The sequence below is a fragment of the Diabrotica undecimpunctata genome, chromosome 8 (assembly GCF_040954645.1).
Source record: "Diabrotica undecimpunctata isolate CICGRU chromosome 8, icDiaUnde3, whole genome shotgun sequence".
NCBI classification, from domain to species: Eukaryota; Metazoa; Arthropoda; class Insecta; order Coleoptera; family Chrysomelidae; genus Diabrotica; species Diabrotica undecimpunctata.
In genome coordinates, this window is record NC_092810.1 from 94979449 (window position 1) to 95007315 (window position 27867).

The 27867-nt window shown below is 32.2% G+C and overlaps 1 protein-coding gene across 2 annotated transcripts in view; it reads right to left on the minus strand.

The window, feature by feature from the left end:
* Window positions 1-15668: 15668 nt before the first annotated feature.
* Window positions 15669-27867, minus strand: part of Drp1 (dynamin related protein 1) — a 62701-nt gene continuing 50502 nt past the window's right edge. For both annotated transcript variants that reach the window (XM_072540633.1, XM_072540632.1), the window contains exons 9-11: window positions 27537-27780; window positions 18119-18330; window positions 15669-15930 (exon numbers count right to left, since the gene is read on the minus strand). In XM_072540633.1, the coding sequence (XP_072396734.1) occupies window positions 15874-15930; window positions 18119-18330; window positions 27537-27780 (513 nt within the window). In that variant the 3' untranslated portion in view covers window positions 15669-15873. The remainder of the gene's footprint in view (window positions 15931-18118; window positions 18331-27536; window positions 27781-27867) is intronic.

Genomic DNA, 27867 nt, shown 5'->3' on the forward strand with positions numbered 1-27867 from the left:
TATATATATATATATATATATATATATATATACATATATATATATATATATATATATATATATATATATATATATATATATATATATATATATATATATATATATACAAACAACTCAGTTTATTTGGGTTGCAGTCAGAAAATTGGCCGGGATGTTAATGAATCACTCTTTTGACTTTTTGTCTAGCTTTCGGAATGGTTTTATTCCTTTTTCAAGACACTGTAATAAGAAAAATATGTAAATATTTATAAAATATCACAATTCTTCAGTGCAACTTACTAGTCGTCGAGATTATTTGTAAAAGCATTGACACTCAACATTAATAACACACATATAAAATACCTATAAAATAATGAACAAAATACATTCTAAAATTTTTAAAATTTAGGTACAGATAGTAAAACTTGGTTTATGGCATCTTTTACTGGTGTGTTTTAACTCTGACACATAGAGAACAGAAAGTAAAAACCCTATGATTAAAAATAATTTAAAAAGTAATTCGATGTACTTAATATTATATTTCTTTTTTAGAAATACAACTAGAGACCCATCTTGGGTAATTTACTTTTTAATTTTTAAACCTGTCTTAATGGTATGCAACATGTTATGCATGCAAGTATAATTTATGTACAGGTAAATATTTATTTTATTTTGGATGTTTTTACAGTAAGTAACAATAAATGTTGCTCAGTTTATCTATGTCAGACTTTTTATTGGTGCACGATATACTAGATTTTATGAAACACATTTCCAAGACAACACGTTTGAATGGTTGTTTTCTTCTTAAAAAAAAAAATTAAAAAGAATCACCCAAGATGGGCCTCTAGTATTTCTTAAAAAGAAATATAATATTAATTACACCTAATTACTTTTTAATCATAGGGTTTTTACTTTCTGTTCTCTATGTGTCAGAGTTAAAACATACCAGTAAAAGATGCCATAAACTAAGTTTTACTATCTATACCTAAATTTTAAAATGTATTTTGTCCATTATTTTATATGTGTGTTATTAATGTTGAGTGTCAACATTAATAACAATATGACTTTTGCCATACTCAGCAAGTTTGAAATATCTGGACCACCACATCGTCGCTGCATAGGTAATTGAGGATTTGATCACCAGTTCTTACGTTCAGGTCGCCTATTATTATTATGTCTCGCAGAACGTATCTTTTTCTTATACCGATTTACCTTCATTGGGTAATATATTAAATTTGTGTCCGTAGTTGTTTAGATTCGCAGTTACTATCCTTTCATTAAATGCTTTCTAATTTGTTATTTTGCTTTTTAATTTTTATTTAAAGTATATAAATGTGGACAAATTTTCCAGTTAGTGTGATTCCCTTACCTTATTTCTATGTTTGTGTAATGACATATATCGATTACGTTCCATGTTGAAAAATTCATCATCCTCTAGTCGTCAAAGTGTTCTATCCGGTCTTTCCAGTATTCGTTGCCATACATTTTTTTACATACCTGAAGGGCCGGGTAATTTTTTCTCATGATATTCTTTCCTTACACCGATTGTCTTTCGGGACGTGGGGGGATTGGTTTTCCCTTTAATATTCTTCCGCCTTCAGGACCATTGGGTAGAACCTCATCTGCTACATCCGCCGTTGATCTTCGTCTGTAACCCTAGAAACCTTTACAGAGTACTATTGTAGCATTTTTAAAATTCCTCAGTATGTATTGAAATCCCCTCGTATTTGCCAAAGCAACGAATAATATTTTCAGTGTATTTCTCTTTACTTTCGTACGTATTAAAACACCGAATTCTTTCAATTCATCTTAGCGTTACCGAGGTCGAAAATAAACCATTTTAGAGTTTGTTTATTATTTCACAGATGTGTATTTTCTCGACATTCTTTGATCGTTGAGCTGCTCGATACTGCGTTTTAAATAAATATTTCCTTTTAGTGTTTTGTTTATACCAAGTTAAGCGAATGAATTTAAAAGATAATTGCTCACTCTCTCAACTGTATATCGAACTTGAACCTCTGCACGTTAATAAACATACAGTATCATTGGGGAAGTCACTAGTAGTTGGATGTAAATGGGAAAACACAAATAATTATGTCTGTGTTGGTGCATTATTGGCTTCGGATTCTCTATCCATTTACAAAGAAATATTTTCTACATATCTAATTTTACAATTATACATTAAATTTTTATTTCTCTTATAACATATTCAGCTTGTTTTGAATTATTTCATTTTGTTGTGTGTTTTTTTTTATTTAGACGAGACAGGTGGACCTCGGATAAACTTAGGGCTTTGCATGAAGGGGAAAAAACAAAACATAGGTTATAAACTTAATCTAATACATAAAATATATTTATACAAAATTTGATAAATATTACAATCTTCTGAACTTATGAACGCATGGAAAATTAGGAGAATCACTTAATTTTATTTTATATTTATACTGCGGAGTTAAAACATGGTTGAACCTTAATCTGCACAATAGGGAGAAAAACCGCTTGCTTCCCGACAGTCTTGAGAACCAAGATTGGCTAGGAGGCTCGGTAACTATGTTTTTATAAAATTTTCCTTTTTGACTGCTTCTATACATTTCTCTCCATTCTGTTAATATGGGCTTTACGTGGCAAGCAATTTCATTGTGAGGACATTTATACCTTAAATATTCTCCTGTTCTACTTCCTATTTGAGCTTCTTCGTCTACTTCTTCATTTTCTTTTATTCCACAATGCCCTTTAATCCAAACAAGTGCTATATTAATTGATTGAGATTGTAGTTCATGAAGTTTAGTAATTATTTTGATAACAATATAATTACTTTTGTATATATTGTTAGTTTTTCATTTAATTTAAAGATTTTTTAATGTTATTATGTGAATCAAACGTAGCGCAACCTACTTTATTGTTACTCCTTGATGCATCGGTGAATATATATATCGACATCTGGGAAGATACTTTTCTCTAAATCTTGCTTAAATATGTATTGTCTAATTCTTTTGTGAAATTTTGAATAATCTTGGAGAAAATCACAGTTAATTGGATGGATGTTGTAAATATTTATACTATATAATGGATCTATATCTGAAGAGTGTATTTCTTCTATTAAGTTATGTATTACATAGTATGACTCTGTAATAGTTAAACTTTTTTTCGACTTCCAATAACTATGGGTAAGATCCGATGTCAACAGTATATTAATTTTTTGTACTAATTCGATTTTTTTGGAGCTTAATTTAGCTATAAAATTGGAAGCTAAAATCGTTCGGCGATATTTTAGTGGAGTTTCCACTACTTCTGGAAATAAACAATCAATTGGTGTACTTTTTAAAGCCCCTAGGCATAGTCTTAGACACTTATTTACTACGTGGTCTATTTTTTCTAGTTGACTTTTTGAAGCTTGATCGTAGAAGAAACAACCATAATCCAGTTAGTATTGACCTAATGTAGGATTTGTACAGAAGGATTGCTACATTTGGATCTGATCCCCATTTTGTTCCACATACTGACCGTAAGATGTTAATTCCTTTTTCTGTTTTTTTGATTAGATAATCTATGTGATTTTTCCATGTAATTTTTTTATCTAGATACATTCCTAGGTATTTTACTGATGCACGTACGCTATACTTTGTTGTATCCAATGTTAATTCGGTTGAAATGTTTTTTCTTTTTCTCGTGAAAATGCAAACTTCTGTTTTTTTCCTGGAAATTTTTAGACCATTTTCATTACACCATTTATTGAGGTTCTTATAAGCTATATTTAATTTTTTGCACCCTTCTTCAATATATTGGCATGGTGAATATATACAATTATCATCGGCAAATTGTACTATAGAAATGGTCTTACATTTAATTTTACATTCCAGATCTGCCGTGTATATTAAGTATAGTACAGGGCTTAGTATACTTCCTTGTGGTAACCCAATATTGGTCGTTTTAGGGCCCAATATTTCATCATTTATATTTATTGAAACTGTTCTATCGGAATATAGTAATCTGATACGTGAGGTCAAAGCTTGAGAGATTCCCATTTTTTCATAGAGAATGTCTATATTATCAGCATATTATCATATGCTGATTCTATATCTACAAAAATTGCTGGAAGTGATTTGTTGTTAGTAAAAGCGATATTTATATCATTACCTATATTTTCAATGGTTGAATATCCTCTTCTGAAGCCAAACTGCAATTTAGGTAATTTTTTATTGTTTTCAAGCCAATGGACTAGTCTGACTTTGATCATTCTTTCTAAAGTTTTTAAGACACAACAAGCTAGAGAAATTGCTCTATATGAATCTGGATCTTCCGCATCTCGATTTGGCCTTAGAATTGGGATTGCTGAATATTACTTCCAGCTTGTTGGAAATTCTGCCCGATTCCATGTTGTATTTATTATTTTGCGAAAAATTTCTATACTTGATTCTGACAAACTAGCGAGCATTTTATAATAAATGTTATCAACTCCGGGCGCTGTATTATTGTTAGTTTTAAGGCTTTGTTTTATTTCCATACTTGAGAATTCCCTATCTATATCATCCGTGCTCAGTGAACTAATCGGCCGAATATTTGTTTCCACTCAACTTGAAGCAATTTTATTGAAGAACATTTCTACCCACTCCCCTACCTGGATCCTATTTTTTGGAGGATTAAATGTATTTTTTATTTTCTTTATATATTTCCATATATCTTTTATAGGTGTGTTTCTGTTAAGTTGTTTACAAAAATTTTTCCAAGAATCTTTTTTGCTTTGTAATATTATTTTTTTGCGACTGCTACTGAATTTTTATATTTTAAATAGTTAAATTTGACTGCCGTTTGTAAAGCAAAAAAGCTTCTTGTTGACATTTAATGGCATTTGCACATCTCTGATTCCACAAAACTTTGCTAAATTCTGATTTGATCTCTGTTCTCTTCTGTGGGATTGTTAGTTTTGTAGCATGATTTAGTGACTCTATAAAACTTTTATTAAGATCTTCTGTTCATATATATCTTTATATATATGTTCATATATATAATTGTTCATATACTATCTGGGAAAACAAGGACCAGTCAGCTTTACTTAAATTAACTTTGTTTTTACATTTAAAAGATACTTGAGGAGTATTAAAATGTGTTTCAATTAGAACAGGAAATGGAAGCACCTAATGGTATAATATCAGTTTTCCAATCACATTTTAAAGTTATATCTCTAGAGCATATTGTTATATCTACAGCAGACAAATAATTGATATCAACAATAATTACTCATTGTAGATATACATATGAGATAAGTATTTCAGAATATTAGCGTAGGTCATTAGTCAATAGTTAGTGTTTATATGTGCCTGACAATACCAAAATAAATACAGTTTTAAGATATAATTAGTATTATGTAATTGTTAATACTTAATCCATTTTATACCACACACTGCCAACAAACTTAATTTTCATATTCTTCATTTTCTAATAGTCTCCAAAAAAAAAACTCTGAAATAAAATTCTGAAAAACTGATAACCTATAACTGTTATTTTCAATTGGGGGTGAATGTTAAGCAGTCTTGACAGTTAGACACTTACTTATCCTTGACGGCATCAGTCATGTTTGCACTTTTAGAGCTGAAAGTCTTACAAGGTGTTATTATATCTTCTGTTATCAAGTCCTGATCTTTTTGTGTATATTGTTAGTTGTGTGTTGTAGTTATTATGGGTAACACCGTAAATGTTTGATAGTGATACTGATATAGCTGTCAGAATCAATACACTGTATCAGCACAAAAGTGTCGTGACATGTGTCTGTAGTACAGAAACAGTGCGCCAGCTTTACACCAGAGCGAAGATCATAGACATAATAAGAATAGACTAGGTAAGGTATGGACTGTTCTGTGACTAGAGGGGAAACGGTATTCATTTGAGTGCTCTAGCTATCTTTCTCTAACATACATGCGTACTCTACCAAACTAATTACTTGGCAATTAATTGGCAATACTGCCTGTTTGGGAAAGTATGTAGTATTTATTTTCATATTTTACATTTTTTTACTTTCTTTTACTGTACTATAATATATCTAATTTAATGATATATTGTAACTTATTTAGTTATTAAGTTATTCAGTACAATCTCATTGTTAAACTGGCTTAAACACATTTAGTCTGTTCAGAAAATTTGACTTTCTCTTTTGTTATTTTGTGTCGCAAACACAGAAACTGTTGTACAGTATTATATTTCTGTGACCATGTAGTTAGAATTATTGCCATTCACAATCGCAATAAAATAGAGTGATTTATTGGTATACCCTCGTCCTACGGACCACCTCGAAGCGTGGCCAGAGGATTTCTGACCATCTCAGGAAACACTTCATCACGAGACAGCGAACGAAACGCACCCAGTTTTATCGGTTCTCGTCCTATTGAGCCTCGGAGTCCCGGGCGTCGTCGTCGAGCGTCTACGCTAATCCACTGGCTCCGCATACATCAATATTTCAAAAAGTAAGCCTATTCATGGGAGAGATAACAGTAATGAGTTAAGCTAGCTAATTATCGTAATTTATTCACAATTAAATATTTGCTATTTTTCGCTACTTTTATTTACAGCCAAAATATCGGATTTTTTCTTCATTATTTCTAAATTCGTTTAACCAGCGACCTCTAAATATTATATTTCTGCTTATAATAATAAAAATAATACATTCGATCTAGTGTATAAAAAAGGTTTTCATGAGTCATATTGATACAAATACAATCCTCCCCGCAATTGATTCTACGTATTCGGCAGTAAACAGAACGACAGGCAATTATCAAGATTTGAACTTAATTTCTGAGAAACATTTAATTCTATTGTCAAAATAACCGAGTTAGTCGGGATTAATCAATATACTAACATTATGTGGAAATGTGTTTGTACAGCAAAATAAACAGATGAATCAACAGCTGAATTAGCAGCTAAATCAACGATTGCTGCAATGACGCAATAAAGCAAATACTTTCATTTTACAAGCAAAGTCAATAAAAAAAACTGAAAATTCCGCCAAAGGAAGAATTGGAATACAAAGTAAACGTTTAACTTGCATGGTATGGAGCATGGATGATAACACAAAATGAAAAAATTTGGTGCTTCACAAATAAATAATTTTAAATATTTTTGATGCTCTGATTTCAAAAATGTTTTCTTTTTTCATATTAGTTTTTCTTGGAACCGATGTCTATAAATGTATAACTTTAACTTCGCTCGAAAAGATATACACAAAGGCACCTGGAAATCATCAGACGGACTTACAGTAAATATAATAACATGTTACCATAATATCATGATAACATGATAACAATGTTATTACAGATTCACTCAAGACACCAATCGAATATATAAATAAATAAATAAATACTTTATTTCCTTTTAGACAAACATATTTTGTGTACAATTGGTTAGTTTATTATATAAAACAAACAAGTAAACAAACCCACTAAACAAACTAACAACAAAATGAGTAATATTTAAAATTGAAGAAATGCTTCAATTGAATAGAAAATGTACGCCGTCAAAAATTACTTTAAATTTAGTTTAAAGCTTGTCACAATTTTATATGTATTGGTAGTCGAATAAAGTCTTTGTCCCATTATACTAGGAGAACTGAAATATATATTTTCCTTGCATATTGGGACACGTAAGGAATCTTTATATCTAGTATTTAAGTTATGAACTTGCCCATTGGTATTAAAATTTTCGAGGTTATTAAATACAATTATACAAGTCTCCAGAATATATAGGCAGGCCAAGGGCAGTATTTTGAATTTTTTAAAATATTGTCTGCAACATTATGTGGGATACCAGCAATAAACCGAATTATTCATTTTTATGCAATAAACACTTCATTAAGATGGCTACTTGATGCCCAAAAGCCAATCCGGTATCTTAGACGGGATTCGGCCTGGGCATAATAAAGCACTATTAATTGTTTCTCTCTTAAAACTTGTTTTAACTTTCGAAACTGCCTATTATGAAACTGCATGAAAATAGTTTTTGGGTATTAATTATAGGTTATTATTACAGAACTAGGTGTAAAGGTCCGACAGTAAACGATTACATTTGGACTCCAAAGATGTTTCAGATTTGTTAATTATTATCTGACAAACCCTGCATTTGTATCATCCGTAAAATATTCATCTGAGTTAATCGAGACATCGTTGACGAGATAGACTTATGACTCGGATTTGATTTTTTGCCTTTCTCAGTAAAGCTAATATATTGTCGACGTGCAGTTAAATAAGGTAACCAATTCAATGCACGTTCTTCAATACCCATATTTTTTAATTTATAAATTAAAATTTTGTGATTGACATAGTCGAAGGCCTTGCTGAGATCACAACATATCCCAACATGACTCTTTTCTGCATATATTAAACTTGTGAGAGTTATTATTATTTATCTTTAAAAATTAATTAAACATTTGGAAATTATGTATTCTGTATTCAAAGATTTTTGAAAATACCAAAGAAATTGTTATTCGACGGTAATTATTCACTTGTTTAGAGTCACCTTTTTTTATGAAGTGGTAGCACCTTTCCAGTTTTTATATAATCTCGAAAGTTGCCATTTGAAAATGATACACTAACTAAATATGTTAATGACGATATTATAAAAGAAACCTTTTTTTTAAACCTAGGGATTTCATCAACGTCTAGAGATTTCCTCTTTTTTGTTTGTTTTTGATTTAATAATTTGTTTAATTTTAATGTAGTGTACGAATGAAAAAGAAGTTGGTCATCCAAAACAGAGTGGTTACAAATACGTGTACTATCAGCTTTTTTTGGAATGGTCGCAATTGCTTCTAATGAAGCATTTTTAAAAAACAAACAAAAACGGATGGCGCTTCGTTACTTTAATTTTTTTACATTTTGAAAAATCAGATATAATTTTCCAAATACTTTTAGAAGGATTATCAGATGTATTTATTATATTTTGGTAGTGGAATTTTAATTTGGAAGCGTTTGATGATATCTTTTTTATGTTTATAGTAATAAAGCAACTCAGGAAATGCTCTAGATAATGCGCACGCATTTTTCAGTTCATAACTTGATTGTCTCACCTCATTATTAACCCATTTATTACTATTTGGTTTAGATTCTTATTTATAATAGGGAAGTTTATGTAAAAATGATACATAAAAATATTTAAAAAAGTATTAAAAGCAATATTTGTGTCTAAAATACCATATATTTGATTCCAGTCCTCTTTTGAGATATTATTTATAGATTTAATAATATTATTGTCATAAAATTTCTTTTTTGACATAAAACTCTTGACTCATATGTTCCAAAATCAAACTAAATCATTCGATTCTCCATTGTTCGATGGTCGGATACTATAGGTTTGTTCCAACACAACGAAAAACCGTCACGTAACGGTTACGCTCTTGCGCACTAAACAAAATACGTTCCAACAAAAATATGATCGTTCATCTCATCGTCCTTCCGACCGTTCCAACAAAAATTATGATCGCCCAGTGACGGTTTCGTGACGATAATTTCAGTAATCTGGCAAATGCATGTACTGGTTGGGATGACTTGCGCACTAGGATTTTATTCTACTTCTTTAAATTTGTTGGGCCTAGATTAACTTAGATTTTGTATTAAAACAGCAAATTTGTTCAGAAAAAAGAAGTTAGGTTAATGATTTTATCACGTGCTTATGATAGACCTATTATTTATTTATATATTTGTTTCTCGTTATTTATAACTTTATAAATATGACTGACGACGAAGGAATTATTGATTTTTCTGATTATTATAGTAATGAGGATGATTTGGAGCTATTAGCCGAACCTAGGGTGAAAAACCAGAATTATTTAGGTAGATTGGTCTTTATTTTAAATTTGTGATTAATAATTAAATAACTTAGTTTAATTAATAACTTAATTCATATCAAACTACTGATTAATAATTAAATAAATAAAATAAAAAAAATAAATTTTCACCAAATTATGTCAGTTGTCAGAAAATCGTTCCAACATCAGTTTACAAATTACCGTCATCAGACGATACAAATGATGAACATGCGCATTAAAAACGGTACAAGTAGTTTCGTGACGGTTTTCGGACCGTACAAAAATTGCGTGTTGGAACAAACCTATTATTGTCGTTTACACAAGCCACAGAAAAGGTTGAAAAATTTACAAAAACATTATCAATCGTCGTAATACTGTTATCCGTGACCTAGTGGGCCATTTTACGAGATTAAAGTTTAAATTAAAAGAAGAATAATAGTTTATTATTATAACTATGTTGTTTAATTTGTCTTTATAAAATATGCAACAAAATTCTGAATGTTTACTAGCACAAAACTCTTAAGCATTGATTTTGTTTGCTTTGATTCCATCTCTAATCTCTATTCCTACTCCTCCACCTCTACTAAAGTTGTCACGGGAGTAGTTACTTTCTAGGTTATAACCTTCGAGATAATTGTATCCCATAATTTTGTCAAACAAATTATTTTTATATTACTAAAGTTTTTAATATCTAAAGTAATTTCACAAGCTTTATCAACACTAATACTATGGATGTTGAATAGCATCAGCTCAGTGTTAAACACTACCTCCGGGATTGGGGTTTGTAAATGTTCAGCATGTATAAAAAACTATTAACACATGCGTTTTTAGGTCAGATCGATGGGTCCATAGCATAATAAAAATAAAGAGGACAATAACGCATTAGTAATTCCTGGTACTTTTCCGACAGATCTAAACATTCATAACTGCGCGAGGTCTTCCAGATTTTTATGATTCTCCAAACATTTCTGGAAAGATGGAAGAAAAGGAAAATAAAATAGTTTCATAATATCGAAAGATTATTATTTTTAAACTCAAACATGACTTAACTTAAGAAAAATACTATCAACAGTACGCAAAAATTTCTACGAGAAATACAATAGGGGTGATATAAATTAGTTACTGATTAAATAAAATGCATGAACGTATCATAAAAAAACTTGTGATAAAAAAATACCCCTAACATCGGCGTACAATACGTATTGAAAAAGTGTTAAAAGAACAAATTATCGCTTATATTAAATGCAAAAATCTAGTTTTAAGTCACATTTCGTATATTACCACATTAGAATTTGAACTTTATCAAATCGCAGTAATGAAAATATAATTTTGACATCGTCGTTGGCTATCTTGAAAAACGGCAATTGTCACATGTCATTAATTGTTACTTCATATCTTTCTACATTGGAAGTATTTACGTCATGTTAAAATGAAGTAACTAGAGAGAAGGAGCCTAAATTTCTAAATATCTCTCTTTTACTGAGACGATATATGCGATCATGAAGCAAAAAAATTAAGTATTAACTATTGAAATATCTTTCTTATTAACCAGATTTGGCTCCCCTGTATTTTAACCACTTTTAACTCTTAAATTGCGACTGAAAAAAAGTCTCGATCCAAATGAAAAGTAAATAAATGGATAAATTTGAAGATCTCACAAACCTGTAGTCCAGACACGTAGTAGAATCATTGTTGAAGCATTAAACAAAGTTTATATAACGAAAAACAGGCTACACAAATGATTAAATGCAGTTTAGAAACTTGGATTGGCTTGGATCTACAACGATTCATCAACAGGATCAACCCGGCCTGTGAGCAATTCAGTATACAAATAAAAGTTAAGAACATTAAAGTGATGAAAACCTGAAAAAATCAAAATATATGACAACCTTGCACAATAAATGGGCATAATTTAGCATAAGTCAACGAGTGTAACTACCTCAGATGATGATTCGATTGCAGTCTAAATCCTGATCTAGAAATAAGATCCAGAATAGAACAGGCTAGAAAAATATTTCGAAAAATCAAGACTCTTATGTGTGATTCTCAAATGAAACTCGTAACTCGACTACGTTTATCAAAACGCTACGTCTGGTCGACTCTTTTCTATGCAGTCGAAATGTGGACCCTTAAACATCAACTGTAAATGAATTGGATGGACATTGCATACATAAAAGACGAGCTGCATATATAAGACAAGGACCGAAAACTTTTTAATGCAGTGAAAGTTAGGAAAGCCTCATACCTAAACCACATACTGAGAAATATTAAACAATATGTTCAAGTAATAATGGAAAAAGATAAATGAAACCAGAACTAAGAAGAAGAATACTGTGGTGGCTAAGAAACATCCAACAATGGACAGGGCTAAATTTTGAACGGCTAATAGAACAGTTGAAAACAGAAAAGAGTTTGTAATTGAAGTAACCAACCGCTTTTATTGATTTGAGTGCACTTTAAGAAGAAGTTTAGAAACACAGAAACCACATTTTTTTCGCAAATAGACTGAGAACCTATAATGCTGACCTCGCATAATTAAACATCTATCACTTCAAAGTAGCCAAGAAAACCAAACAACGTACAAAAACAAATTCATATTGCATAAATGAAAAACTTCACATTTACATATTTCTTCATACCAAAAATAAATTATATTTACCATCTCTTGATTATGTATTGCCCATTTAACACTTTACCAGTATTATATTATCCGCTGAGATGAGAAAGCACTCAATTATTTAACAAAACTGTTGCAGTTTCTAACAAAGTCTAAAATATCTAATATCAACATAACAGGGTGTTTAAGAGATATTGTAACAGTGAAAATTAAGAAAAAAAAACATTGAGGATATAGGTAGACTGTATAACCACAAAACCAAAGGCCTTTTTGATATTTTGAATAACTTAATAGAATGTTTAATACGTCATTTGGTATTTGGTAAGATATGTTACCTGAACAAAACGGACACATTTTAAAATATATATACGACAGCGCAGCGGTCTAATAAGTACTTAGCCTCATTGCCTATAGCTCCACTACCACAAGAGAAATTTATTATCGTGGACTTCGTAGACGGCTAATATCAAAATTTCAGCCGAATAGAACTCGTAATTTTTAATCCGAAAGATTTTTTGCGTCATTTCGTAACCGTCGACGAAACTTGGATCCACTGGTATACATCAGAAGACCAAGAAACAGTCGACAAACACTGGACTTCACCCGGCGAATGTGTTTCCAACAAGACGAACACTGTCCTATCGACAGGAAAGGTGATGGTCATAGTTTTCTAGAATTCACAAGGTCTATATCGACTACCTATAGAGGGACAAAACAGTCACATGGCTCTAGTATGCCGAATTATTGGATCAACTGCCAGGCAATTCTTCTTCTTTGTCAACCATTTTCCATCCACTCCTGAATGTAGGTCTCTCCCAATTGCTTCCATCTTTCTCTATCTTGCGCCAATCTAATCCACTGTTTGCCTGCCACTGTTCTTATGTCATCTACCCATCTTTAATTAATATTTAAATGGGAATAAGCCACAATTAAAGGTTAAAATACATTTATTGACGTTTCAATTTCCACTTCGGAAATCGTTCTCAAAATACAAACATTAGTAAATTAAACAAATTTTGTTTTTGTTACTTAGTGAAAAATTCTTCTAATAATTTAATTTTATCTGACTCATCTATATTGACAATTCAGACATACATTATACATTTTAAAGTAGACGACTTTAAAATGATATTGCCAATATTGTTGAGTTGCGTTCCTGGGACGACTTTACTTATAAGATAGTTCATTCGATTACATGAAATCAACTTTAACGTGAGAATATCCGTCAGAAAAAATCATAACATGTAATTCGTCTTTAAAAAGACAAATACATGCCATGATGACAGTAAAATTCTCCCGTTAGTGATTCCATAGTAAATTATGAGGGAAAAACCAGGAAAAAACCTCATAATACTATCCCGACATGGTAAGTATTTGATCTTGCATTTAGTTTACCTTCAATAAATACCAAATTCCGATTTTATATGTTTGTTATTTAAAAAATATAAATGATGCATTCTCTATATGTTACTGACTTACCAATACTGGTATTTTCCTTTTAATAACTTCCTCTTTCAATATGGGTAACCAGATCCTACTACATTCTGCCGAGGAATTCGCGACGCAATTGGTCTCATTTAGCATAATTAGAGATCTATCAAATTCTCTATTTTTAATATAGGATTGATGTTCACTTATTCTAACATTTAATGGCCTTGATGTTTCACCTAAATAAAACTGATCGCATTCACAAATTTATTTAGGTGAAACATCAAGGCCATTAAATGTTAGAATAAGTGAACATCAATCCTATATTAAAAATAGAGAATTTGATAGATCTCAAATATGTAAACATGCATGGGATAATGAACATAGGGTTCAATGGAATGATTCAAATATAGTCCTAAAAGAAACTGATGGTAAAAAGAGAAAAATCAAAGAAGCGGCTCTAATTATGCTAAATGAGACCAATTGCGTCGCGAATTCCTCGGCAGAATGTAGTAGGATCTGGTTACCCATATTGAAAGAGGAAGTTATTAAAAGGAAAATACCAGTATTGGTAAGTCAGTAACATATAGAGAATGCATCATTTATATTTTTTAAATAACAAACATAAAATCGGAATTTGGTATTTATTGAAGGTAAACTAAATGCAAGATCAAATACTTACCATGTCGGGATAGTATTATGAGGTTTTTTCCTGGTTTTTCCCTCATAATTTACTATGGAATCACTAACGGGAGAATTTTACTGTCATCATGGCATGTATTTGTCTTTTTAAAGACGAATTACATGTTATGATTTTTTCTGACGGATATTCTCACGTTAAAGTTGATTTCATGTAATCGAATGAACTATCTTATAAGTAAAGTCGTCCCAGGAACGCAACTCAACAATATTGGCAATATCATTTTAAAGTCGTCTACTTCAAAAAGTAAAATGTATGTCTGAATTGTCAATATAGATGAGTCAGATAAAATTAAATTATTAGAAGAATTTTTCACTAAGTAACAAAAACAAAATTTGTTTAATTTACTAATGTTTGTATTTTGAGAACGATTTCCGAAGTGGAAATTGAAACGTCAATAAATGTATTTTAACCTTTAATTGTAGCTTATTCCCATTTAAATATTAATTAATTTAAAATGCCACAAGAAAATAGCTTCAGAACAATACTCATCTTTTTTGAGGTCTTCCCGTGCTTCTTGTTTTCGTCCTTGGTCTCCATTCTAGAATTCTGTGTCCACCTGTTGTCATTATATCGGGCTACGTGAGGCAATACCGGGCAACATTTGAGTCGAATGACTAGGTCATAACGGCAACGGAGATCTATTTTTCAGACGTATTAAAAAAGATAAATCGCCACTTCTCCAAAATTTTCGTTTTTCTTTTGTAGGCTACGTACTTATCAAATCGCCCTCATATAAAAATAAATCGTTCTAAAACGTCCAATACCTCCCAAAATGTGTGCACATATGTCTCAGAAGAGTTTGTGATCACTAGAGGTAACGTCATTAAGTCTAGGGAGTGTTTAATATGTTGTTTCTATAAATTATTTTGCTTTTATTTTAAATTAACTTGCACAAAACTAAAAAAAAGTTTCTACGCAGAAATATTCATAAACAATGAGAACCAATCGATTAAAAAAATTGTCAAGTAAGTAGTAAAATTATTGCTCCAGTGGCTAAAACATTTGCGGGAGCCATGCAAAATGTATTTTCAGAGTAGCACTTATACAAGTGCACTTTTACAAATATAATTGAAATCCGCTATGAACCACTCTGTAAGTAAAAAATAACTATTATACAGCATATTAACAAACAAAATGGACTAATAATATCGTTTAAGATTTGAAATATTTAATATCTCTCAAATAATATCCAATCATGACACCTTAGGTTTTGACAGCCGACAATCTTAACAAGTTTTGGGCACTTATACAACAATGATAACGTGTATTTAGATTATTTTGATGTATGAAAATCACGACTAGTCACATGACACTTCACTATTATGTTTCCTTACCACTACGATTTTCTTACTTCGATTACCACATATGTGTCTCACGAATTTCACTTATTATGTGTGAGGCTCTTTGAAGCGCCTAAAAATAAAAATAAATTAGAAAAATGAACATTTAATTGAACATTTGAAATATGTGCCATGGACTCACTAAAAATGTCTGAAAAATTAAAGGTCATTCCTGAAACATTGTAGGTTATCATGGAAACTCCTAGAGCACCTTGAAATATTCCTCAGTACTCTGTATTCTTCCAGAGTCCTAATCCCGAAACAGTCGTGGATGTTCCGAGTCCTTTCATGGTTCTCGTAAAATACTTCAGGTTATCCCGATGTCTTTCATGGCGCCATAAAAAAGCCCTTTTTTCGGAACAAAACCTCTAAAATATTAGAAGCAAGCCTGAAATCTTCCAGGCTGTTTTGTAATCCTACAATCTTCTAAAGCACTTAAAGTTATACTGAAGTTTTTCGGAGCTCCTTGAATATTAAAGTATGTTCTTAAGTATGTATTAACCCCTTTGTAATATTTAAAGCCATTCCTGAACGCCTCTGTAGTATTCCAAAGTATTCCGTGATAATTCCGGCTATCCAGAGCCCCTTGCTTATAAAAACGTCGCCCGAAGTACTTTAAAGACCCGTCTGATTTTAAGGTAAAGTTTAAGGACCTTTACCATTAGTGCTCTATAAAAACTTAAATTCTATTTCAAATATACCTAACCAAAAAACAGATAATTCTAATAGTACCATGTGCCATGTGTAATAAGGAACTAACCTTGACAACATATGTTATGTATAATAAAGGACACCACCACTTTTTCTTTTGTCGATGTCATTTGATAGTTTATTCCACTTTCTTATCCTCCAACTGAGTTAGCTGGTATCTTTGGTCAGACATGTGGTCACCTTTTCGAGTAAGGACCAGTCCCTTTCCGTTAAATCTTCAATTTCAACTTTTACAACATTTAAAACGCAATTCAAACTTCACTTCACCTTCTGAAGTGACTATTTGCAAACAAATCCTCAAGTAAGTATTCATATCACATGATTTTAGATTAACAGTCAAAATTTGTATCTCTTTTATCCGTTCAATTAAAGTGGATATACTTACTTTCATGTTTTCACTGATGATGGTCTGATAAGACCGAAAACGTTATAATGAAAATTGTAATCTTTTTGGATATTTTCATAATTTTAGTAATTTTAAGGTTAAGTTTACTTCATTGTGTTTTTCATTTAATCTGTTTGTATATTTAACTAACATATTTTAGTATCTCATGACGAAGGCTCAAATAAAATTCAAAAGCAACACATATTACTTCACACAGATTACTTAACCAGAATGTTGTTACTGCGTTTTTAAAGCATTCAATCTAGCTCCTGATTAGTTTACTGTACAATTAGAATTTTCCACCAAAACATGTATTATTTTAACTCTCTCTTATAAATGATATTCATGACTATATCTATGCTGACAATCCTCTAAGTTAACCATCTAGTTAGAATCTATGGAGAGGGCATCACGTGACTAAAAACGACCTCACTTCGGCCATATTGTTTTGACACTTTTGACAGATCGTATGTGCCTCCAGTAAGTTGTCATTCCATCGTTTGCGTGGTCTTCCTACTGATCGTCTTCCTATTGGGGAACCATCTCTTGCCGTCTTTACTACGCTATTTGTTGTCATTCAGCTTATATGATCGTTCCATTCTACTCTTCTATTTCTTACCCAGTTTTTGATGTTCTCCACCTTTCATCTATGTCGTATATCTGTACTTCTAGCTCTGTCCCATAGTGTCTTAACATCAATTTTTCTAAGTGTTTTCATCTCTACTGATTCTAACATCTTGTTTGTTCTCTCTGTGTCAGGTCTTGTTTCTACCGCGTATGGCATTATTGGTCTGATGACTGTTTTGTAAATTCTGCCTTTCGTTTCTTTCCCGATATTTTTATTTCTCCATATTGTTTCGTTTAGGCAGCCTGTGGCTCTGTTTGCTCTATTCACTTGATCTTCCACTTCGGTTTCGATCTTTCCGTAGCTAGATAATGTGACGCCTAGATCATCAATGTGTCTAATATATTCATGTCTCTATAACTGGTTGGTTGATACGATTTTTTTACGCTAATGCTTTGTCAACTTCATTCAAAATACCTTCATGTTACTGTCTTATCAGAAACATACACCAGTTCAATTTTATGTTAAATAAGTGTAAAAACCATACAATCAGTAAATACGTCAAGTGGCATTGTGTTGCGACGATGACAGTTAACTTACCTTCAACATATCTCCCGCTGCCCGTCTCCTTTGGGCAATATGTTCAGACTCGTCCAATAGCTGATCCGCATTGTCGGCCTTATATAGATGTGTAACTAACTCAGACTGCAAGTTATCTTTAACGAAATTTACTAGAAAATGCATAACTGCTTTTGGAACTGTATCCTGAATTGATTTCCTGACTATGTAGAAGTAGGATTTTATCAGTCGTTCTAAAAGAGAAAAGAAATATCAGCAACTGAAGTATATGATATAGACCCCAGTATAAAAGTATATGAGTCAAAAATTAGCCAGGTATCACATTGAACAGAGATCTTTGTCTCAAAGTCTCAAATCATGTAAAAAGCATCTTTGCTACTTTTTTAAGAGAATCGTGGCATTTAAACCATTATTTGATAGGCAACAGTAATTATTAGATCTGTATTACAGACTTGGCAAAGGCTCGAACCGTTTCTTGTTCTAATTCATTACCGGCACTGCAGATCTAATATTTACCGGTGTATTTCAGGCTGTATTGACTTTGTAACACTCTATGATGAGCGCTGGTAGGTACTTGATCGGCATTATAAACTTAGAAAAGTCTGTATTAATCTCTGACATTCGCTTTGCCAACTTAGCACCAAAGTAAGTAATGCAAATTTTAATATTTACCAGTTTCTAAAACTGACCTAAACTGACTGAACTAAAAGTAGTTTAAATATCACACCATCTTAAGTACACTGGTCTCAAAGTGTACTAACAGAGGATGCTTTTGCCAGACTTCCAAGTGATATTTGAACTACTCTATGATTGACGCCAGTAAGTATTAGATCTGTATTACTGAGTTAGATACGTCCGAAACATTTCAGGTTTAGTCTTTACCAAACTAAACTTTACCAAAGTCAACCAAAGACTTTACCAAATCAAGGGAGTGACTTGCTCAAATGGCACGTGATGTCTGGTAAAAGCTTCTTCTACTAATAGAGGATGGGATACTTGCGCTAAATAGAACGTGTTATTTAAACTAGACTCTGAAATGCACCAATAGGTATTAGATTTGTATTAACAACTTTGAAAAGTCAATAAAAATTAAGAGATTAAAATAATACATATACACACAAAAAAAGAGAGAATAGATTTAAAAGAGAACTGTTATGAAGCAACAGAGGCAGTTAAAAAAATAGACTAACAAAGAATTGTCCACAATAAGAGAGTTAAAAAAGACACCTAGAGGTACTTATGACTATGCCGTAACCACAGATCATCAAGTAATGATTACACGCCGGATGGATAATTCTGTAGTTACTGTAGCATCAACTGTTCATGGAGATTCGCCAGTATTCCTAGACCTAATTGAATTGGAAAATAAAATGCATTTATGGGGGTACCGATCAAATGGATGCGAATACAAATGTTTATAGCGTTGAAATTAGAGGAAAGAAGTGGTGGCCCATCTTTAATTGGCTACTAGATATATCTATCCAAAATTCGTGGATAATATATAGAAAACATCACTTAGATGCACCCCAATTAAATTTTCGAAGATACATAGCACACGTGTATTTAAAAAGGTTTCAAAACCTACTTAGAGCTGCTGGACGACCATCCACATATTCACCTGAAAGCAAGATTACTGTCGATATTAGGTATGACCATAGTGATCACTATGTTGAATAAGTTCCGAATAATAAAAGAAGACGTTGTGCTGGCAGTCACGCACAATCGAGGGCTGTGAGAACACAATCCGGCAAATGCAATGTAGGGTTGTGTATTCAGTGCTTTAGTGACTTTCATAAACAAAATTGAAGCTTTGTAAACAATTTTCTAATTTTTGTAAAATTAACAATAAAAATTAATCTTTTCAAATATTTGTTTACTTTAGTAGTATATGGGACTACTGAGTCATATATGGTACATGGTGTAATAATGTTATTACCAGACGAATATTTAAAATATTAGTTATTTACAATATTTGGACACCCCTATTATAAAAAAAATTAAAACTACAGCAAATTCCACAATTTTAAAATTCAGTACTTAATCGGTTAACTTCCTGCTTGTCGGTTCCTTCTTTACAAATTTTTGCTCAAAGATTACTACGTATACTTTTCACATCCCCGTCGTTTTCGTTTTAGCCTAAAATTAGGTCTTTTATATATATATATATATATATATATATATATATATATATATATATATATATATATATATATCCCTTCATCTATACTGAGGTATTTTGTTTTCAGATTTATTGTTATTCTTGCCTTTTGGTATTTCTCTCGTAATTTCCTTGCCATATATTCTATATTTTGAGAGACAAAACTGACAGTGACAATTTGAATTGATGTTACAATTCTCAAAATACTTCATTCAGACAAAAAATGGTTCCAATATCTTTTTAAAGTCAGTTCCTTCCTTCTTCTTCTTGTAGTTCCTTCTCCCATCGGAGGTTGGCTATCATCACAGCTGTCCGTACCTTATTTTCGGCTGCTCTAAAAAGATCTACTGAGCTGCAACTATACCACTCTCTTAGGTATCTTAGCCAGGAAATTCTTCGTCTTCCTATGGATCTTTTACCCTTGATTGTACCTTGCATTATGAGCCTTAATTTCTCATATTTCGCACCTCTGGTAATTTGGCCTAAATATTCCAGCTTTCTTCTTTTGTGAATATTTTGTGATAACACACATTTTGTAAATATACCTCTTAAATAAATAAAAACAACTGTAAATAATATAACATCACTAAAACCTTTGACAAACAAACATATCAATAGTATTCCTTTTTCGTTTTGAGTGTTATACTAACGTTCTCCTCAAGAACATTTCCTACATTTGTCAAATTGCAGTGAAGCCAATGGCTATCAGACACCAGCCACCACCTAATCTTAAAAATTGTACACTAAAACGGTGCACATATAATATTGTTGGCATAATTTATATTTTACCTGACAGTACCCTAGTATTGGCAAGATATATAGCAAATTGTAGTATGCGAAACCGGTCGTCCAAGGTCCAATAAATTTATTGTGAATAAGACGACGAATTAAAACCGCATGCTATCTCTCTCGCACCTCGTACCCAGCGGTTCGGATTTGAGATCGACCAATCCGAGCGAGATGAGAGAGAGAGAGATAGCATTTGTTCTCTCTCTCTCTCTCTCTCTCTCTATCTCTCTCTCTCTCTCTCTCTCTCTCTCTCTCTCTCTCTCTCTCTACCTGCTTGCTCCTCGCGTACCATAAGACGGAGGCTGTAGTACTTAGAGGCTACAGAAAGAGACAGAATTGTATTTTAAAGCGCGGCAGCGAGAGTAACGCCCACAAAGTAGGTCAAGTATGTAAAAGTCAATATCGCTGGATCTAAATCCGAAAAGAGGGCGCTTCACGGTGTTCTTCAGTCTGTCGTCCTCTACACCGCCGCAGTCTGGAGTGAGGCGGAGGAAATACCAACTTACAAGATGCCCATGGTACGCGTCGACAGAACTACTCTGCCGCGGGTAGCATGTGCCTACAGATGAAAGGACCAGAATTCATAGTAGGGGGCGGAACGTTGGAGAGCGGGAGGTGAGTGAGATAAGGCTGGCCGAGAGATTAGTTTCAATTGGCCAGTGACAGGAAGAGTGGGATGCAACACGTGATGTGGCGTAGTGGAGGAAGTCGCCAATCCCGAACCTTCGAAGCTGGGTAGACTGTGGGCATAGGCAGCTTGATTATTACCTGACGCAAATGATCACAGCCATGGCTGCTTCCGTAGCTACCTTTTCAGGTTTAGGAGGGCACAGTCCGATCAGTGCCTTTACTGTGGTCTTTCGGATACTGTGACACACACGATGTTGTGAGTGTGAGCGTTGGGCGGATCAAAGAGAGTGTAACTGCAGAATATTTAATTGCGTGAGAGAAAAGGTGGAGAAAAATGATGAGAGATGACTGATAAGTGGTGGTGGGCACGGATTCACTTTATCAGGAAGCTGCTCTCTTCACAAGAATGAGAGGAGCGGGAACTCGGAATAGAATTCTGAAACGAGCGAGTAGCACCTCGGTGGGGTACGGACTGTCACAGGCCGAAATATAATAGAATGAGAGAGAGAGAGAGAGAGAGAGAGAGAGAGAGAGACGACGCGAGAGATGGCAGCCTCGGTAAGGCAGGGGGTTGAAAGTCTTTGGTGGTTCGAGTGGGTGTGGTTTTCCCGATGAATCGGGTGATAGCAGGGCATCAGGAGAGATGTTTTGCCTTGACCGCCCCTTCCATCCTGATGTCTGAAGTGACAGAGGAGAGGTTTTTAGTTGTACACCGTGCCGTTGAAGTGGTGACGGGATGAAGTGTCCAAGGTCTAACCCTCTCGGGCATCTCGTCCTGGCACAACTTCGTTAGGGTATTAGGAACCAAACCTAACCCTCTCGGGCATCTCGTCCTGGCACAACTTCGTTAGGGTATTAGGAACCAAACACTACCTGGGTGGGCACAGGTGTCTGTATGCAGATTTTCCTTTTCTTTAAAGATATAAAAAATGTTAGTATACTATCGGTGTCTTTAAATTTTCTTTAAATCTATGAAAAGTAAATGGAGGATTCTTCTCGTATATACTTTCTTCTCTATTTTTCTTCCATATGTGTATTTTAACTGTGTTAATACATTTGTTAAACATGCCTTTTATCAATCTCTTCAATTTCCCTTATCAATATTGTACCAGTTATGCCGTGAAATTACACGATTCATTGGTCCATCTATTTCTCTAATTTTTTTATGACTATTTTTACTGTCTCCATTGTTAGATCTATTAATTCTCTATGTATTCAGCGTTTGTAACGATAAGATTACTTTATCGTTACTTAGAGATATAAAATAACTTAATTCTGCCTGTAAAGTATGCAGCCAACTATACATGGATTTGTATTAAATCATGTGCGTATCTTTGGTTAAAAGGTATGTTTATCAATTGGTCAAACTGCTTACCTGTCGTTTCCGCTTAGCTTGGAACTGACAGAAGTCAACCAGCTAAAGGTGTAAAGAGGCACTTTATATTCAATCTCTGAAGGGGAAAGAGGTATTCTCCAGCGACCAACGCCACGTGGTTCTTGAGTAGGAAAATTTTTAAGTTTATTCGGAGGCAAATTTAAGTTAAAGAAGGCGTGTTTGTTTTGATGATTATTTGAAGTTTTTGGAAAAGAAGGCTTTAGTTTAAATCTGTGGAATATTGTTGCGTTGGGTAAGTTTAATTTTAATTAAAGTAAATCTTTTTTAAAACCATTGTTAGTTTCATATTAATACCATTGTTTATTATTCAATAATTTTACCCTAATTATATCAGTCTAATCACATGAGTACATTTTCTCATATCAATATCCAATCCATTCGGTAATGTAAGGAGATCTTTCATTGCTCTTTGCATATAATATATTCGTCAAGATAAGTTAAATTTTATTTCTTCCTTAAAATATTCACAGTAAAATTCCAATATTCTTTTTATAAATACGTAGCTTTCGTTTAATTTTCCCAAGGCCATAGAAAGTGTACGAAACCTTTCACTAATTATCAACATTCTGTCTAGTTTTTCTTGTCCTAACCGCCTTGTTTTTTTTATCAAATCAGAATCAAGCTAATGAGAGCTTTCTTTGATTTCATTTTTAGTCGCTTGAGAAAGAAGAAAGAATATAACAGTCAATTGATATTATTTTGGATTTGGGTGTTGGATGGAGTTTGGTTTAGTTGGAGTTTTCTTTGGTTTTTTCTCTGGATTTTGGAGTAACTGTTAAGTTTCTGGTCCTAGGAGAGTGAGGCTTCTAACTTTCACCCGAACGAGTCCCAGTGGAGTTAAGGCTTCCGGGAGAAGAACCTTCTTGGCTTGAGAAGAGTCAGGTTTTTTTTTCTGTTCTCATACTATTTTAAAAATGATTTACCTAAATTTTGTATAAACTTTTAGTGAGCTGAACGAACCAACCTTAATAATAATTACCATCAATTTTCATAATTCATATGTGCATATCATTACCTATAAAATATTCAATTTTTCTTAATATCATTTGTTTATTTTTGTCATTAAATATTATAAATATACATATTAGTTATAACAGGGTAGGGGTGTATTGCAATACAATTGTGTAAGGTCATTTGTGCACAAAGGTCCATTCGGTATTTTTATCATCATTGGTTCATCTTGGAGATCTGTTCCTTTCCGAACAGACCAATTTAAGTAAATTTACAGGTTATCTGATTTGAATCAAATCAGAAATCGTCAAACTGATACGTTGGTTTAAATATATTGAAGGGCTATACTTGTTTGGTATATATATATATATATATATATATATATATATATATATATATATATATATATATATATATGTATATATGTCAGTAAATTTTGTTCTAATTAATGACTAAAACTTTATCAAAGGATAAAAAAGCATTCAATTCGAAGTATACCCAGAAGTTCGTACTTTTCTAGGACACTATTGAATGTAAAATATATTGTATATAAAAAGGGTTAATAGGATTTTCATATAAGGGTATTTAAATTATATTGTATATAACATTGTTAAGGAGATTTTTATGTAGGGTATTTAAATTATATTGTACATTACATTGTTTACAGGGTTTCTACTTTATTATCATTAAATTGTGTGTATGTATAGTTATATAGCAACAATAAAGTCACTAGGTGAAATATTTATTAGACGAAGAGTTCAGTAAGTATTTTCCCTGGCGCCCTAACCATTCTTCTTAGGTACATTCCTGTTGTCAGTACTCTTAGTTCTTTATTTATCCTTATTCTTACATTGTTTTAGTTAATATCTAGATTTACTGTTCTTTACTGTTTTCTTAGGGCTGCAAATAGGCCTAATCCTACCTTGAGTATCAACTGGCCAGTCTCAAGCATACCCAGCTAGCCGAACTGCATTCAGTTTCAAATTCTATTTTTAATTTAGTTTGAAACTTATCTTCACCACTAGTCTACAGATCTTTATCACATCAGGGACCTTGTCCCAATAGATCTGTGACATTAACTTCGGAAAACACACTATTAAGTGGTGATCCCGTTACAGTACAGAAATCTGTTACAGTAGAACTCCGTTACATGTTGTGACATTTTTTTTTCGATTTGTTTACACCAGTTTCTTATAATAGATTTCCCATTCTTCTCTCTTTATTAATTGGAAGCTGTATGTGTTGTTCTCTTTTCTAATGTTGTCTATAGATTTCCGTGTTTCTGTGCATCTTATTCCCCCTAGGTGTATCTGTAGTTCCATACAGCTTCTGTCAACTGCTTCTTCTCTTCTCTCTTTTTAATATTGTTTTATTGAATATGTTATTGTTCTATGGTATCCATGTTTCGTTTTTGTTCCCTTCTGTTTCTTGAGGTTGACTCATATGATAAAAATAAAATTTTACGTTTAACGGAAGATGTCTAATGCACATTCTGCTCTTCTATATGTTCTTACGTCCATTGTTCGAATTGATTACTTTTGTTGTATCGTTATATCAATTATTAATTTTTGTTGTCGTGTTGATTGTATCCTTGTGGATTTGTTTATATTTACAGAAGCCGTTCATTATTCGTTATTTATATTCCGTACATAAGCCTATCAGTTTTTCACTATTACCGTTGACTACGACTGCACTTGTAGCCTACTATTTTATCATTATTCTTTTTACCAATCCAGCTATCATAATAACCTAGTAGAATTTTCTCTCCTTTATTTTCTGTTTCGTCGATCACTTTTCTTACTTCATCAAAAAGTCTTCTTTTGTTTGGACTGATTGGTTGAGGTATGTAGATGATGTGTTCTTCGTATGGTCCTATTGACAGACATCATTAGATCAATTCTTGATAATCAACTCCAAAGACAAATCGATCAAATTCACTATTAACAAGGAAAACAATAACTCACTACCAACTCTGGATATGTTACTCTGAAAGGAGGATTCATGATATGTAACCAAAGTATACAGAAAATTAATTTACAGTAACAGATATTTCAATTACTATTCAAATCGTAAACTATATATGAAAAAGGAGATAATCAAATCACTATATGACAAAGCTCAAAATACCTGCTCCTAGCGAAAACTCCTTTTTGGAAGAAAAGGCATTTACAAGAAGGAATTCGAAGAAACAATACCATACATAAAAGGCTAATCAGAAAAATAGAAAGAATAGGAACTAGAACCAACAAACACACTGAGATCTATTTAATCCAAAACCAAACTTAATCTTTAAGAAAAATCAAATAACTTTCCTAATAAAATACCTTATAAATTGACAATTTTTATCTAATACGTGTTGTATTTATATGAAATTAAACCGGAATTGATTGTAATACAAATTACATTTTAAATTTATTTTTTGACGTTTCGATTTCCACTCCAGAACTCGTTTTTAAGAAGATTATTTTAAAATAAGAAGATACTTTATCCTGTAGTTGTTTATTAATTGGCGATTTGTTTTAGCCAATTTGACAGATGACTTACTTGGCCTCGATCTTGTCTACATTTATACATATTGCATAATACATATACACATAATACCTAAACACATAATACAAATAAACACACAAAAAAATCAGAATTTGATATCAACACGAGGCTACAACCACTCTCAGAATTTTCAACTAAATAAATATCTATTTGCCTACAAGATCGAGGCCAAGTAAGTCATCTGTCAAAATAGCTAAAAAAACGGCGCGTGGCAGTTGGCGCCGACAAAAGTGAATACTTATTATAGCGCGTTATTTGTTACAATTTTTTAAAATATCCATTGTATTTTATATTATTTAACTTTATTTAATTTTATTTTATTCGATTCGACTCTAATTTAATTTTATATTTTATATTATTATTTTATTTTATTTTAATTTACTTTAATATAAGTAGATAAGAAGTATTCACTTCAAGAAAGTGCCAATTACTAGAGTTAAAAAAAAACTACTTATATTAAAATAATTTTTGATTAAAAGCAAAAAACTTTATTAAAAATAGAGAATTTGTTAGATCTCAAGCATCTTAGAAATGCAAATATGCTTGAGATAATTAACGTGAAAAGACGTATAAATCGTTATAAAATAAAAAGATACAAAAAAGAAACAAATTAAGGAAGCAGCTCTCATCTTACTAAATAAAGTAAATTATGTAGCAAACTCAGTAGAATGCAGCAAGATCTGGTTTGTGATACAAAAAAAGAAGATATTCAGTCAAGACATTCACAGGTTATATAAATTAATTCACTATTTTTACTACGGAAATTTCTTGAGAACGGATTGAAAATCTAAACGTCAAAAACATTATAATTAATTTACAAAATATTGTGGTTTATTATAGTATATAAAATACTCACTGAAACACACGCCACAAGAGAACAGTTTTAGAACCATGTTTTCTTTAGAGTTATCCCAAGTTCACAAAGAATGGCAAATAAACACGTTACCAAATAAATGATCACTTACCGATAATTTCACAATCGTGCTCTTCGTGTTCAGATAATTTTCTAAAGCTACTGCTATTTACCGGCACCTGGGGTAATAAATTAACAGGTTTCTCAGGACTCAATATATTTTTTAATTCATGTTCAGCTGAGTGCGGTATGTTGTTCACATGATTAAAGTCGTTTTCTTTACCGTTCGCATTTGCATTGACGGCCCAAGGTTTGTCGTCGTCGTTGTTCAGGTGAGGGTTGCTTGAGGATCTGGCCTAGAATAGAAATAAACATTTGATGAAGAAAGGGAAGTTAGATCAGCCCCATGATTTAGCGCTTACAGTTTTGCATTTAACGAATTT